Here is a 13,522-nt window from a genome sequence, read left to right as displayed (position 1 = left end):
TGAACAAAAAGTGGATTTTGCATAATACAGACAACTTAAAGGGAAATAAGCAGTAGTTGCATTAGTCAAGGAGCAGCCAGGTGAACATTTAGTTTGTTGTTCATTTCACTTCTAATGACCTGTATTTGTTAGACGCATTGACAATTAATTAAAAGGCTAAACTCTCCTTTCTGGCCAAAAAGCACCAATAGTTTAACAGTTTAATAACACATCCATGTGTCAAGCTGAACCTGTGCATTAGGTGTTTCTTTTCAACTAGGAACACAGTAGAAAGCGTAGTGGGAAATACACTCTCTAATCTCTCCTCTTTTAATTGCCGTGCCTGTGCCGTGTTTGTAGCATCTATTTCTGTGATTTCTTTCAGCTTGAGAACATTAAGCTGATCTTTGATCTGTGGGAGTGAGAAGACACCACTGAGTAACTTAGCTGCCAGGTGACTGACTTCAAACACCAGCAGATAGGCTTTCCCTTCAGCACTCTAGCGTCTACCCATCAGCTGCAGCCAAATTCACCTCATAAAACCTCTTGAATACCACACCTCTTTCTTGCTGGTAGTAATTAACCATTAACTGAAACGTACACACATACACATGTAGGAAATTAGCAAAATTAAACACATCAGTTGTGTCTAACAAATAAATTGTCACGGGCAGAGGAGAAGGAAAAAAGATGCAGTGTATCTCCACTGACCTCTTGCCCCCTTTTCTAGTGCCCCACAGTGTCATCGCCCTTTCGCTGCAGCAGACTTGTCATCAAGGCCGGCTAGCACACTAGAACCATGGAGTGGATATTCAATTTCACACACCCGGCTGTGTTATCACACTCTGTAGCATTTAGGCTTATTGCAATTTAAAGTAAAACAAATTGCAACAGAATACAAAGAACAGACCATGTGCTAGTTTCTTTCAATTTGTTTTTCATCTTTCAGACAATCTGAAAATCAAGCAGACAGACAGACAGACACACACACACACACACACACACACACACAGGCACCTCAAGTGGAGTAAAGTGGCAGCCTATGGCACCAAAGAAGCAAATATATTTTCTGCTTCTTTATTGCCTCTATACCACCAACACAACAATTGCAGAGTCATTGTCGCTGTGCGTTTACGTGTTTTATGTCTTCATCCTAATCCACTCCGGATGGTTTGTGACGCCTTAAGCTGTGACCATCTGTCTGTCACACTCACATTGCAATACAGACTGACCTTAGAGGGAGATAGCTTATTATTTAGCGTCTGACTTTTTAAGGCAGCCTGAATAATTTTCTTTTTTTAAGATGTAATATTAAATTGTTATTAAAATGAATCCGTCAGATATGCACAGGGAAATATTTATTTAGCTTGTGGCACGCCTGGTATTTCAAATGCATCTTTTTCAGTTTCAAACGTGATGTTTAAGCACTAAATTATATGATAAATGCTTCTTAATATGACAAATTAAATGCACTGCAGGCCCCACTGGCTATAACTTTATTCGACTAGAGCTATACAGGAGGGGGGCTCCTGCAAAATCTGACCTTTACTATAAACACTGAAAACCTGTGAGGAAACATTAGTTGTCTTTTTGCATTCTGTGGTTTAGTGTTAATGAGTTTTGGGAGTATCCTGGCACTGGGTGAAATCAGAAGACCATTTTTCCTGTCATTGCTCTGTAGGGAAATTAAGATTTGCTCTGTAATTGCAGACAAGACAGAAGAAGAAACCTGTCCCTTATGGACTAAGGTGTGAAAATTAGAACACATTATAATAAATCAGAAATTAAATGCACCATGATCATAACAAAACTGGACTCACATAAACAAACCGTAAAGCCAAGAAAATCTTTACACTTATCTGGTCGAAGTTTTATGCTTTAATTCAATGTGTGCCACGTCGTTGAACTGCAACGATTGTCCTTGAACCAGAGCAGCCAAATGTGTTATGCCATATTTTATCACTTTCTGTTGTCAGCTTGTTAGAGGAATTTTAGTTGCTTGTGGCAATTTTGCACCTCCCATTCAAGGACATCAGTTCCTTGGACACTGGTAGTGGTGTAGCCCTGCCTCTCCTGTTTTGCTGTAAGAACATTAGGGCTAATCCGTACTAGTTTTTAAGGCAAGGAAAGCTGTTGATTTGACTTATTGATTATCCCACAGGTGCTTGACAAGATTAAAATCTGGGGAATGTGGAGGTCAAGGCAACACACTGAACTCTTTGTCATGTTCCTGACACCATTCATTCGTTTTTCGACTGTAGGCTGTGTTATTCTCTTGAAGAGGCCACTGCCATTGGGGAATTTCATTGCTATAAGGGGGTGTGTATGGACTGCAACAGTGATAAGATTGGTAGTGAAAGAAAAATCCACAAGAATGTAGGACCCAAGTTTTCCCAGCAAAAACATTAGCACCGCGTCAGGTGTCCTGTCTTTTCCCCAAAGTGAATCTGGGGTCACCTTTTCTTTAGTCAAACAATGCACACAGCTGTTCATGTGATCATCATAGCAGCCCACCTTCTAAAGATCAAATGCCAATTGAAGGTGCCTTTCACAATGGACATTGGTCAGCAAGGGCAGTCTGACCGATCTGTGGCTACACAGCCTTAAAAGCTTAGTTCAGCACCTTTTCCCTGCCTTTAGGTGTTTAATATTGATTTAAATCTAGCGCAACTTTGGCAGGTGACAATGCATCTCCGATTTCATTGGTATGAACAGATCAAAAAGCACGTGCTGGTACATTAGTGGTGGCTTTATAAACACTTTTGGCTCTTAATAGCATGGCACTGTGTGTCCTGACACGTCGATTATTCTCAGCAACTTGTGCTTCAGTAGCTCTTCTGTGGGATTGACTCTACCATTGTAAGACAAGCTGGTAGAAGGAGCTGCCCATATATTTTAATAGAACTAAATTTCAAGTTAAGTAAATTAAAGAAGTAAAGCCTTGTACAGATGAACTTAACAGTTAGCCACCCCACTGTTTAATCTTTAATGGGACCTTGGTAATGCATACTGGCACAGCCTGCAGCAACAGTGAATGAAATAAATGGCTGTAGAAAATATGGGGGATGGTTGGATGAGTCAGTCCAGACTTTTAATTGAACTACAATACATTTCAGCAGCATGGACACCTGTGAACCGAGTAAGGTCACAAACAAATTTTATTGTTTACAGGAAGATTGTTTGACTGACAGTGGAAACAGCAACAGAATACACAGTGACTCTGCTGCTTCCTGGTGCTCCAGCAGCCACATGCTGTACGATGTGTCTCCATTCACGGTGGATGCTAAAGTTGTTTTCATGTCAGTGCCTTCCTCTCTTCACGTCTCTACGGTCAATTGACATGTTAAGATAAAAGGTCAAATTTACTATTTTAAACTTCTGTCTCTACTTTAATAGCAGAGTCATTGTCACTGTGCCTTTACATGATTCATGTAATATTCAGATGACTTCATCCAAAGCCACTGCTGATGGATTGTGAAGGGGTCAGTGGAGCCTTAAGCTGTGGCCAGTTGTCTTTAATGGCTCACCTGCTTCTTGATGTGCTGAATAATGACCAGCCACTTTAGTCGTGCCATCCATGAGGTGTTGAACTCACCAGTCTGACCTGTGTTGAGTGTCAAGAAATAGTGTATTGGGCATTTTCACATTTTCATCATGTTGCATTATTGTTCTGACCGTATTTATCAGCACAAAATGAACAGGCCATGGAAACACATTTATGTTTGTCCTTAATAGCTGGACATTACCATTAGCTGAAGCACAGATAAGCCATTTATTTGAGTTGCACAGTATTTTCAATGAGTGTTTAAAGCACATATTCAAACTGTGGTAATAATATAGACACACACTCAACAGACACTTCACTTCTGTTCCAGCTCGTTATCACACAAGCTCAGACACACAAAGGCTCGTTGACTCAACACCTCTTACACCTTCAGAGACCTCAATGAGCTGTGGTATTGCTGCTGGTTGGTGTACAGGAAAGAAAAGTCCTGTACCTTTAGGGACCTTAGGATGTGTTGAGATTCAAACTCTGTCTCTCTAACCCCCACACACGGTGAATTTGGGAGCACAACAAATATAAAGCAGACAGTTCATAATAGGAAAAACATCAGAATCAGAATCAGCTTTATTGGCCAAGTTTGCACAAGACAAGCAAGGAATTGGATGTGGTCTGACTCCGTCTTTTGTACCCTCTGATTGCACGAACATTAATCATTTACATACATAGTTGTAATTATTTACATAATACACAGTTTGCTATGTTACATGGGGTTATTATAAACATTCTTTGTAACTGTGGAGAAATCTATGTTGGCTAAGTTTTTTTTGTGGAGATGTCCAAACCTTACCAGCAATAAACCTACCTAGGAAAAACATCTCATGCTATATTTTCCACTGGGCTCCACACAGCAGCTCCACGGTACTGAAATACCTACTGCACAAAGACCACTGACCTTTTCCACAATTTTATGAAATCCCACTGGACTGGCGACTGTGAGCACTGTGCCATGAATACGTTACTGCTCTGAGGCATTGATGGAGTCTGTAGCTGGACCTTGGGGCTCAATCTAGACTTGAAGGTGGCGCTGAATAAGACAGACCTCCATCTCATGTTTTGTACTGCATCCATTAACCAACATAAAAAGCATCTGGTGAGCTTTATACAGTATTGTGTATTAGACATAGAAACATTTTCAGTAGAGATTACTGGTGACTTGAAGCATTACACAAATAAATTAGAAATTTGGTCTCTTCTTTAAGCAAATTTGCTTTTAAATCAGTTATTTTATTTCTGTGTCATGAGATGTCAGGTAAAATAATATTACTATTATAACGCTGTCACAATAGTATACTGCAGTATTCTTCATGTGTCATTTGTGACATGAAACTACTGCAAAATGGCTGGTCAAACTAGTAAATGATGAAAAGCATTTATATTTAAACACTATATTTAATGAAGGTAGAATTTTACAGATCAACACACAACACAGCATTTTTTTCATAACTGGGAATATGCACACCTTTGACTGGCCAACACATCATCACCAAAGTCAGTATGCTTCTCATCAACTGGAGACCTTTAGCATCTGAAGTGAATTGCATCCCAGTCCATTCAGTAGAGATTTCTCTGTGAACCAAAGTACGGCACCAACCAATTGGCTGACAGAGTGACACTATCCTCCAGAGAGCCGTGCCACAGTCATGGCTTAAATTACATGTTTTTTTCTTTCTGTGCTTTTCCCAGGGCTTGGTGATAGAACGAATTGGAAGGAGACCCCTCCTCATATTTGGTTTCTCTGCCATGGCCGTATTCTTCAGCCTACTCACATTGTGCCTCAATTTACAGGTAACACCGTCACTTACACCACTGACCTCATTCTAGAAACATGTTAAGTGAAGAGACGTCACGGTCCACAAGGGGGGTCTGCATTGCAGTCTAATTATATAATGTGGATTTTCATTCAGAGAAAATTAGCTACTAACATATCACCTGTACCAAATACAATTTCTGCACCAGCTACACATAAAAAAAATATTTAGTCCATTCATATTATGATGCATTTTGTGCTATCATACAAATATATTGATTACATTGACTTCATAACTTACATTATATTTTCTTGCTCAGGACTGAATTGTAACTTAGACAAAATAATTACAATCTGTGAATTCTCATCTCTCTCTCTTTCTTTTTCCAGGACAGAACGACGTGGATGCCATATCTTAGTTACGTATGCATACTGGTGGTGATTGCATCCTTTTGCTCTGGGCCAGGTAAAACTACTGCCCTACAATACTTCTTTACATGTTCTCCTTTTTCTTCTCTCTCTTTCTTGATCATCTCTAATATCTATTATCTATTTATCTCTATTGTTTCACAAATTTACTTTTGTGCTCTACTTCAGTTTAAGCTTTTAAAGTACAGTAAATTCTCAGACCACTTAAACAATATAAATGCTCAGTTAGTAATAGTAGTAGTAATTTAATAGTCAGTAATTATAGGTTAAAGGTACTGTCACATACAGTATTAGCATACAGTCCTAAATAGGAGCCGTACAACATACTGTATATGGCATACTGCAAATGAACAGCAGACAGTGAATGTACACCTGGTTCTCCTGGTTGGAGCTTGACTTTGAGTATCAAGGAGAGGCTGTCGCTGTCATCACAAACAGCAATCCCACCACACACAGACACATCTCCAGGGAACATTCATCTCTCTAAGTACCTCACTGTATCAGGAGGAGATGAAAATAGTTGGAAGGCTAGAAAAATGGACACTCTGCTCTGATGTGTACAGAACATTACAGGATGCTAGAGTGCATTTCTTGTACCTAAAACAAATGCTCTTTAACAAAACTACGAAGAGAGAAAGGTGAAATGTTCTCACACAAAACACACACTTTACTTTAGTCAACAAAAACTAGCGGCTAGACATTTCCTCTTCTTTCTCAATTCTTTTCAAAGTGACACAAATATAAATAGCAGTATGTCTGAAGCATATTGGTCACTGGGCTAAACCTTGTTTAAAAATTTAAGAAAGCAATAACTCTGCAATGTCGTTGAGCTGAATCACAGAAGCCTTTGACTGTATTTTACCTCTCCACATTAAGATTAGGAAGGTGAGAAACTAACAAACTCTCTTAGTGAGTTAAGCATTTTTTTTTATAATCACCAAACTGATAAGTGCTTTTTGTGTGACACTAATAATGACCATGAATGCTTGTGATTTATGAAAGCATGTTAGGTGTTAGATCAAGGCAGTGGGTCTTTATTAGTTTCCCAAAGAGCAATATTCCAGAAAGAAATGTCTACAGGACATAAAGCTGATTTGACATCAGTTTTAATTTCTTTCTCAGGCCTCTCCTTTGAGAGAATAGTAGAGACATCCTACTAACCTTATCTAACAGCAAGACTCACCTTGTTTGCCACTCTGACCGAGGACGATGCATTGACTCCCCTCTTCTCAAACCATCCTACCACCTGTTCTAGAGATTCCATCCCCTCCACTATCCTTCAAACAACTGCGCCCACACTAATCCTGACCATCACACAAATAATTAACACATCTTTCACAACAGGTACCTTTCCTACCTCATTTAAGCAGGCCCAGATTACCCCACTCCTTAAGAAATCGACTCTTGACCCCTCCCTCGTTGAGAATTACAGACTTGTCTCTCTTCTTCCATTCCTGGCTAAGACCCTTGAACGAGCAGTCTTCAATCAAATGACTGACTTTGTTTCAAGGAACGAACTTCTTGATGTCAAACAGTCTGGTTTTAAGAGTGGTCACAGAAAAAGCATTCCTCAAGGTTGTGGAATCCCTGCGGGCTTGGGCAAGTTTCTAACTCTCACTGCCTCTCTCCTGGTGTGCCGCAGGGCTCTGTTCCTGGTCCTCCCCATTTTTCCATCAAGATCAGACCCTACCTTTCGGACTATGCAACACAACTCATTGTGCAGGCTCTGGCCATATCTCATCTCGACTTCTGCAATGTCTCAGCTAATGTCTCAAATTCTGAAGATGTTTCAAAATGCAGCAGCACATCTCGCTTTTAATCACGTTACACCATTCTTCAGATCTCTTGCTTCCTGTAGCTGCCTGCATCAGGTTCAAAGCCCTGACCCTCAAATGTGATCAACTCAACAGCACCTGCCTACCCGAACTCTCTCATCCTGGTCTACAATCTCTCCCATCCACTGCACTGCCAGCATACAATGTCTTGTGGTCCCCTCACCTCAAAAATTCCCAGGCAATCTCACTTGTAAGTCACTTTGGATAAAAGCATCTCCCAAATGACTAAATGTAAATGTAAAGACCATGCTAGCATGATTACATGCTAGCGTGAAATAGGTTAGATTAAAATCTCAATGCTGAAAAATAGTATTTACTGTGAGTTGTACCCCTTTGCACCTTTTGCAGCTGTAAGAGGCCTTACACATGAAAGCTTGTTTTTTATTTAAATCCACTACAGCAAAAGAAAAATGCACCACTCTGTGCTTAGGTTTGATACCAGAGGGTTTATGTTTTTTTTTTTTCAATGCAAAAACCTGTACCTGTAAAAAATATTTCTGCACTCAGTGGTCATACTGCACTATCACTGATTTAGCTGTGGCTACATCATTATACTTCATAATACGTCACATATAATATGTATTAAATAACATGGAATAAAAAAAAAGTGGGCGAGCACTGAGGGTAATTTTTGCAGGGGGTCACACCTGTCACTCGATGATAAATGATTCCAAACCTGGAAAATGTGAGCAAAGCACTGAGATGGTAGAGCTGTTATTATGGTGAAGCAAGGCAGCAAATGCATTCAGATAAATGTGCAGCAAAATACAAGATGTAAGGACACATGAAAAATAGACAACTCGTAAAACTGGGGTCTGGTGAAATGTTTACTGAAATCCATAACTCTTGATAAATTGGTTTTGCAGCAACAATTTCACCTTGACAGATGTTTTGAATTACAGGCTGCAGTTTGTTATTAACTGGACTGCTTGCTAGCTGAGATACAGTTTAGGTGAAATGATATTGGAAGTAAACTTTATAAAACAGCAGCATACGTCTATGCACTGTTCCTCCGCAGTCCAAAATTAAGATAAATCTGTGTTTGTAAAAAAAAAAAATCAAATCATTAACAAGTCCAGAGTCCAATGTTTTACAAAACAAAGAAAACTCACTGCACTGACATTTCCCTCTATCATAATGCAGTCACAATGTTGGTTCAGAGTAAACTAGCTGACTAGTAACTAGTAACTAGTACTGAAGGAATATAATAGCTTGAGTAAATAGTTCTCTCAGGTTTGATGGGGGCCTTCTCACACCTTTTTCAGCTCTTCCTGTAGATGTTCAGGTGGGTTAACACCAGGACTCAAAGCACCCACTTCAGAACTTTCCAATCCACCTTGATTTGGGTCATTGTCCCTGGAGGAGTCATGAACTGTGACAGGATCAGAGCTGAGCAGTGCATTTTTTTCCCAAACCTTTTTCCCTGTACTAACACAGCGGGCAAGGCTCATAACCTAACAGAGTCTCCACGTTTCACAATCAGGAAGGTGTTTTTTTTCTTCTTTTTTGACAGCATCATTTTTTTCTTCTAACATCATAAAGCCGATGTTATTTTGTGTCATTCATCTCCCAGAATCAGTAAACAGTACTGTTTCCTTTCAAACGCCGCTTCTTCCTGGGTCCTCTTATAGTGATCTTCATCCCACTTGAATTGAGAAAGCATCGTATGGTGTGACAGCACACTGCTTTACATCGATCTTGGAGATCTGCTTGGTTGGTGAAAGTGTACTTGTTTTTTCCACCATTCAAACTGGGCTCCATTTTCCCAGGTTGGCTATGTTCTCATAAAACCTAAACATCGAGCTGTGTAGAGATGATCTTTTTGCTTTTACCTTGATGCTACTTCATTCATTCATTGTGATTGATTCATTGTGGTACACACAGTAATATTGAATGGCACGCTGAGGACATGTCTCCATTTAAATTGGCTGAATAAATGGTTTTAAGATTGAAAACAACCCTGAAACATAACTGCAATCCAATTAATTTTGTTCAGGCCATTTGAGATGATCTGTGTACAGTAATACAGTACAATAGTCTTTTGAGTCTTTGTATTATCCTCTTCAGTCAAAAGACAAACAAACTTTTAATATGTTCAGGAAGAAGAAAGCACTTTTATCCATATTTATATGGTACATTTTTCTCACATCTTTTTATCATTTGACCTGTGTCTACTCCTATATGTCTTGATTTGAGCATGTACCACACATATCACTTTTAATTGGTATTAAGATTTGATTCAGATTATTTCAGTCAGATTGGCACGCAATACTGCAAATCCATCCATCTGCTAAACACCAGAGCTATAGTGAGGCACCCATTGTGCAGACATACTGTACCTTATTGTTAAATGGGTACGTTTACTGTTGGCGGCTGTAAATGGGAATGAATGGGTTTTTGAAGCGAATTATTTGTTGGGCTATGACAAGACGAAGAAGCAGAAGAAGAAGAAGAAGAAGAAGAAGGATTTGAAATCTTTTCAAAGAATTTCATGTTTTTCTTCTTCTGGCAGGCTGACACTGTCTCATTTGATGGAAAACTGTTGATTTTCTTTCTGACTTTGCTGTTAAGTGTGTCAGATTTTGTGTGTCTCATCAAACCAGAGAAAAACAACTCTGAGCTGTTTCATATGCCTTGTACCACGGGTTCCCATCTACTAACAAGACCAAATGTAACACGCAAGACCAGATACCACAGCATTATACTATGGTTCTGTTTCTACATGCTTCATTGACAATGCAATGACAAACGGCATTTCGAACAAACTTGAATACATAATAACAGGACAGCACAGCAAGCAGCAACCTTTGTAGCACTATTTAACCCAGGCCAGTTGGGGCTTTTCTGTAGGCACTCTGGTTTCCTCCCACAGTCCAAAGACACGCAGTTAGGTTAAATGGTGACTCTAAATTGCCTATTTGCTGTGGAGGTGGTCTGTCTTTATGTCAGTGCTGAAATAAACTGGTGACCTCCCCAGGGTGTACACCATTTTTTCCTACTGACATCTAGGATCAGCTCCAGTAGTTTAGAAAACGGATGGATTGACTTTTTAACAATTAGAGCTTTGGATTTATAAAAGATCTCATTCACAATACCAAGTTAATAAATATTAACCTGTTTAAAAGTACAGACTGTGGTGGAAATAATTTTCTGTAGGACTTAAAGGGCTGTTGCTTCTGTTCCGTCAGTAACAACATCAACACCTTTTCCTCTGTGTTACAGCAGAAGAAGCAACAGAAGCAATACATGCACCGATGTGCTATTGTGCTGTTTGAACACAAGTAGCCCTTTCCTCTGGGTGGAAGTGAATCTGGGTTTTAGAAAAGCCCTATGTTCAAACAATGCAAGCAGGTGCATTGGTTTCATGTGTTACCAGTGACACCGGTAATGTTACAGTGGCTATAATGCTTCTGTTGCTGGCAGTAAACCTAGTAGTTGCATATGCATGCTGACATTTCACCCAGCAAACCTTATTGTCTTGTATTGATATGTAGCCACTGAATATTCGATATTGAACAGTTCTAGGAAGAAGAACAAGTAATTTTCATCCATCTTCCAGGAGGCTGTGCTCACAAAGGTCAAAGGTCACTGATTTGGAATTACACACCATGGACATCTGCACAAAGCCACTGCAATGCAACACCTACCTAATACTGTCAAAGGGTTTTTCCACTATAAACATTTGACAAGGCATGGGATGAAGCAGAATGTAGTATTACAGAGTCATGTTTAAATAAAGTTTTGGGAGGGAAAATAACACATACTCTACATAAATCAAGATGACGGATGAAATGAGATTAACCAAAAATCAGGCTGCGGATACATAGAATTGTTGCCACTACGACAAAATCTTAGTTACCGCTTTGCTGTTAAAGACACAAAGTCATGCAGAGCGATGACACAAGCTGATGATCTGCTCTCATACACTGATTTTTATTTACACTGGAGGGCTGCAATACATGACACATTTATCACATAGTGGGACATGCCTCAAATTGATATTGTAACCTAGATTTTATCAGATCCATTCTACACAGTGTGTTGCACACACAGTGTTTTTATGTCTATTGTTGAGAACAGTCTGGCAGAATGAGGCAAACACCACGGCGCCGATTGTATCGTACTTTCGTATCTGATCCTAATGGGTTATTGGTGTGTGCTCATTTCACAGTTGAAAAATTATATTAATTAATCCTGGTGCCTCACTTGTCACTTGTGAGAGACTGTGGCTGAGGATGAAAATAGATGTTTCACACTCATGTTGCCTCTTCAAACCTAACACATAAGTCTGTTGTTATTTTGGTTTGTTGGATTTTGTTTTCTAAATTGAAGAAGCCGGGGCGTAAAATAAGCCCAGCACATAGGAAAAGCTGGTGTGCTCCCTCACATTACTTTGTCTGTGGTACAAACTCATCGTTTCTCCTCTCCTTGTCTCACTTTCTTCATGCCTTTCCTTCAGTAAGCCCAGATGAAGTTTGTGATCTAAAAATAGAGCCCTTCTCTTCCCCAGCGTGTGAACAAGGTTGAGGGATCAATGGAAGCTCTTACAGCTAAAAAAAGAACGTGTCACCATGAACCTTTTCCACTTAGAGCTGATGACAGCATTGATCTCTGAAAAAGAAGATGCTAATAAAGTGCTTTTAAAGAACTGACAGTGGTGGCAACAGTGTGAATAAAAAACAAAGAACGTGCATTAAAAAACATAAAATACCAACCTGTGGAGCTCAGTTATCAGAAGGTCTCGGATGCTTGTTTAATCAGGATTGATGTTTTTAATCTGTCCCAAATTAAAATAACAAATATACTTAAGTTTACTTTTGCCTTGATGCTTACAACATAAAAAAAGAAATATTAAAAATTACAGTAGAACTAAAGGAGGAAAAGGTACATCTTAGATTTAAGTATCAAATTACATTTGTAGTCAGGGTTTCTCTGCTACAGCTCCTGCAGTGTCTGACCTGCGCCACCTCCCACATACTGCAGTGAATTGTTGCTGCAGACACCTTTTCATCCAGCTGTTTTATGAGTTCTCGGTGACATTCAGGAGCAAACCTTTTGAGCGAAGCCTACAATAACAGCCTCTAGTATAAATGAAAAATACCTATTTAACATGTTTCTACGTCTACCTGTGTGGTCCTGTGATCTGAGTGTTGGTACACAGACCAAAGAGGAGACAGAAAATTGTGACTATTGTACTGGTCTCCAAAGTCCAGGAGGCAGGGGAAGTGTTGAAATATGGTGTCACAGTCTGATTATGAATTGATTCTGTATTTAAAAGAAATGGATGTACCAAACCTTTGACTGCTCTCCTTTGCCCACTGAGCTGAAAATGAAACATAACTAACAGGTAAGCTAATGACTAATGAGAGTAATGAGCTAAAGGATGCTGATTAGGTATCATTAGCAACCTACCTGATGTTGGTCCATTAATTTCTGGGGCACTGAAGTCAGCATTCTTGAGGAGTAGTGACAAGATACAGTATATTTTGGACAGTGTGAAGAGGTTAACATAAAATATAAAAAAATATATATATTATAACATACAGAAAAACAGCTTTTTGCCAACATTATTCAAACCATGCAAACACTTTTCTAGAAGCTGGAGAGGAAATGAGATTGCCCTGATGAGGCCTGTATCTATGTCTATAATCAAGGATAGTACAGTAGCAGACAAAAGTCTTCTTTTGCCCTCTAGGTTCCCGGTCCAGCAAGGCTGTGATGCGAGGTGAAAACAGTGAACAGGAGTACAGATCATCTTCTGTGCAATCACTGCACTCATTCTTGATCAAACTGAGCTTTGCAGACTGCTACATTAGGCTATAGACGTCTCCAGCAGCAGTTATCACTTGAGCTAAAGATGTAGCGTGAGAATTTGCATTATTCATTAGGTAGAGATTTGATTGGCTGGGGGTGAACATGAGGGCCACACCTACAGCCAAATGAAGAAGGTAGTGATGAATAATGCTA

General features: G+C 39.5%; 1 protein-coding gene across 2 annotated transcripts in view; it reads left to right on the top strand.

The window, feature by feature from the left end:
- The window catches only part of slc2a9l2 (solute carrier family 2 member 9, like 2), a 63,693-nt gene that overhangs the window by 27,716 nt on the left and 22,455 nt on the right, over positions 1–13,522 (top strand). For both annotated transcript variants that reach the window (XM_026349990.1, XM_026349989.1), the window contains exons 10-11: positions 5,228–5,329; positions 5,682–5,757. In XM_026349990.1, the coding sequence (XP_026205775.1) occupies positions 5,228–5,329; positions 5,682–5,757 (178 nt within the window). The remainder of the gene's footprint in view (positions 1–5,227; positions 5,330–5,681; positions 5,758–13,522) is intronic.

Source organism: Anabas testudineus, chromosome 5, assembly GCF_900324465.2.
Source record: "Anabas testudineus chromosome 5, fAnaTes1.2, whole genome shotgun sequence".
Classification (NCBI taxonomy): domain Eukaryota; kingdom Metazoa; phylum Chordata; class Actinopteri; order Anabantiformes; family Anabantidae; genus Anabas; species Anabas testudineus.
Note: the sequence above shows the minus strand (reverse complement) of the source record. Positions and strands in the feature narration are given on the sequence as shown.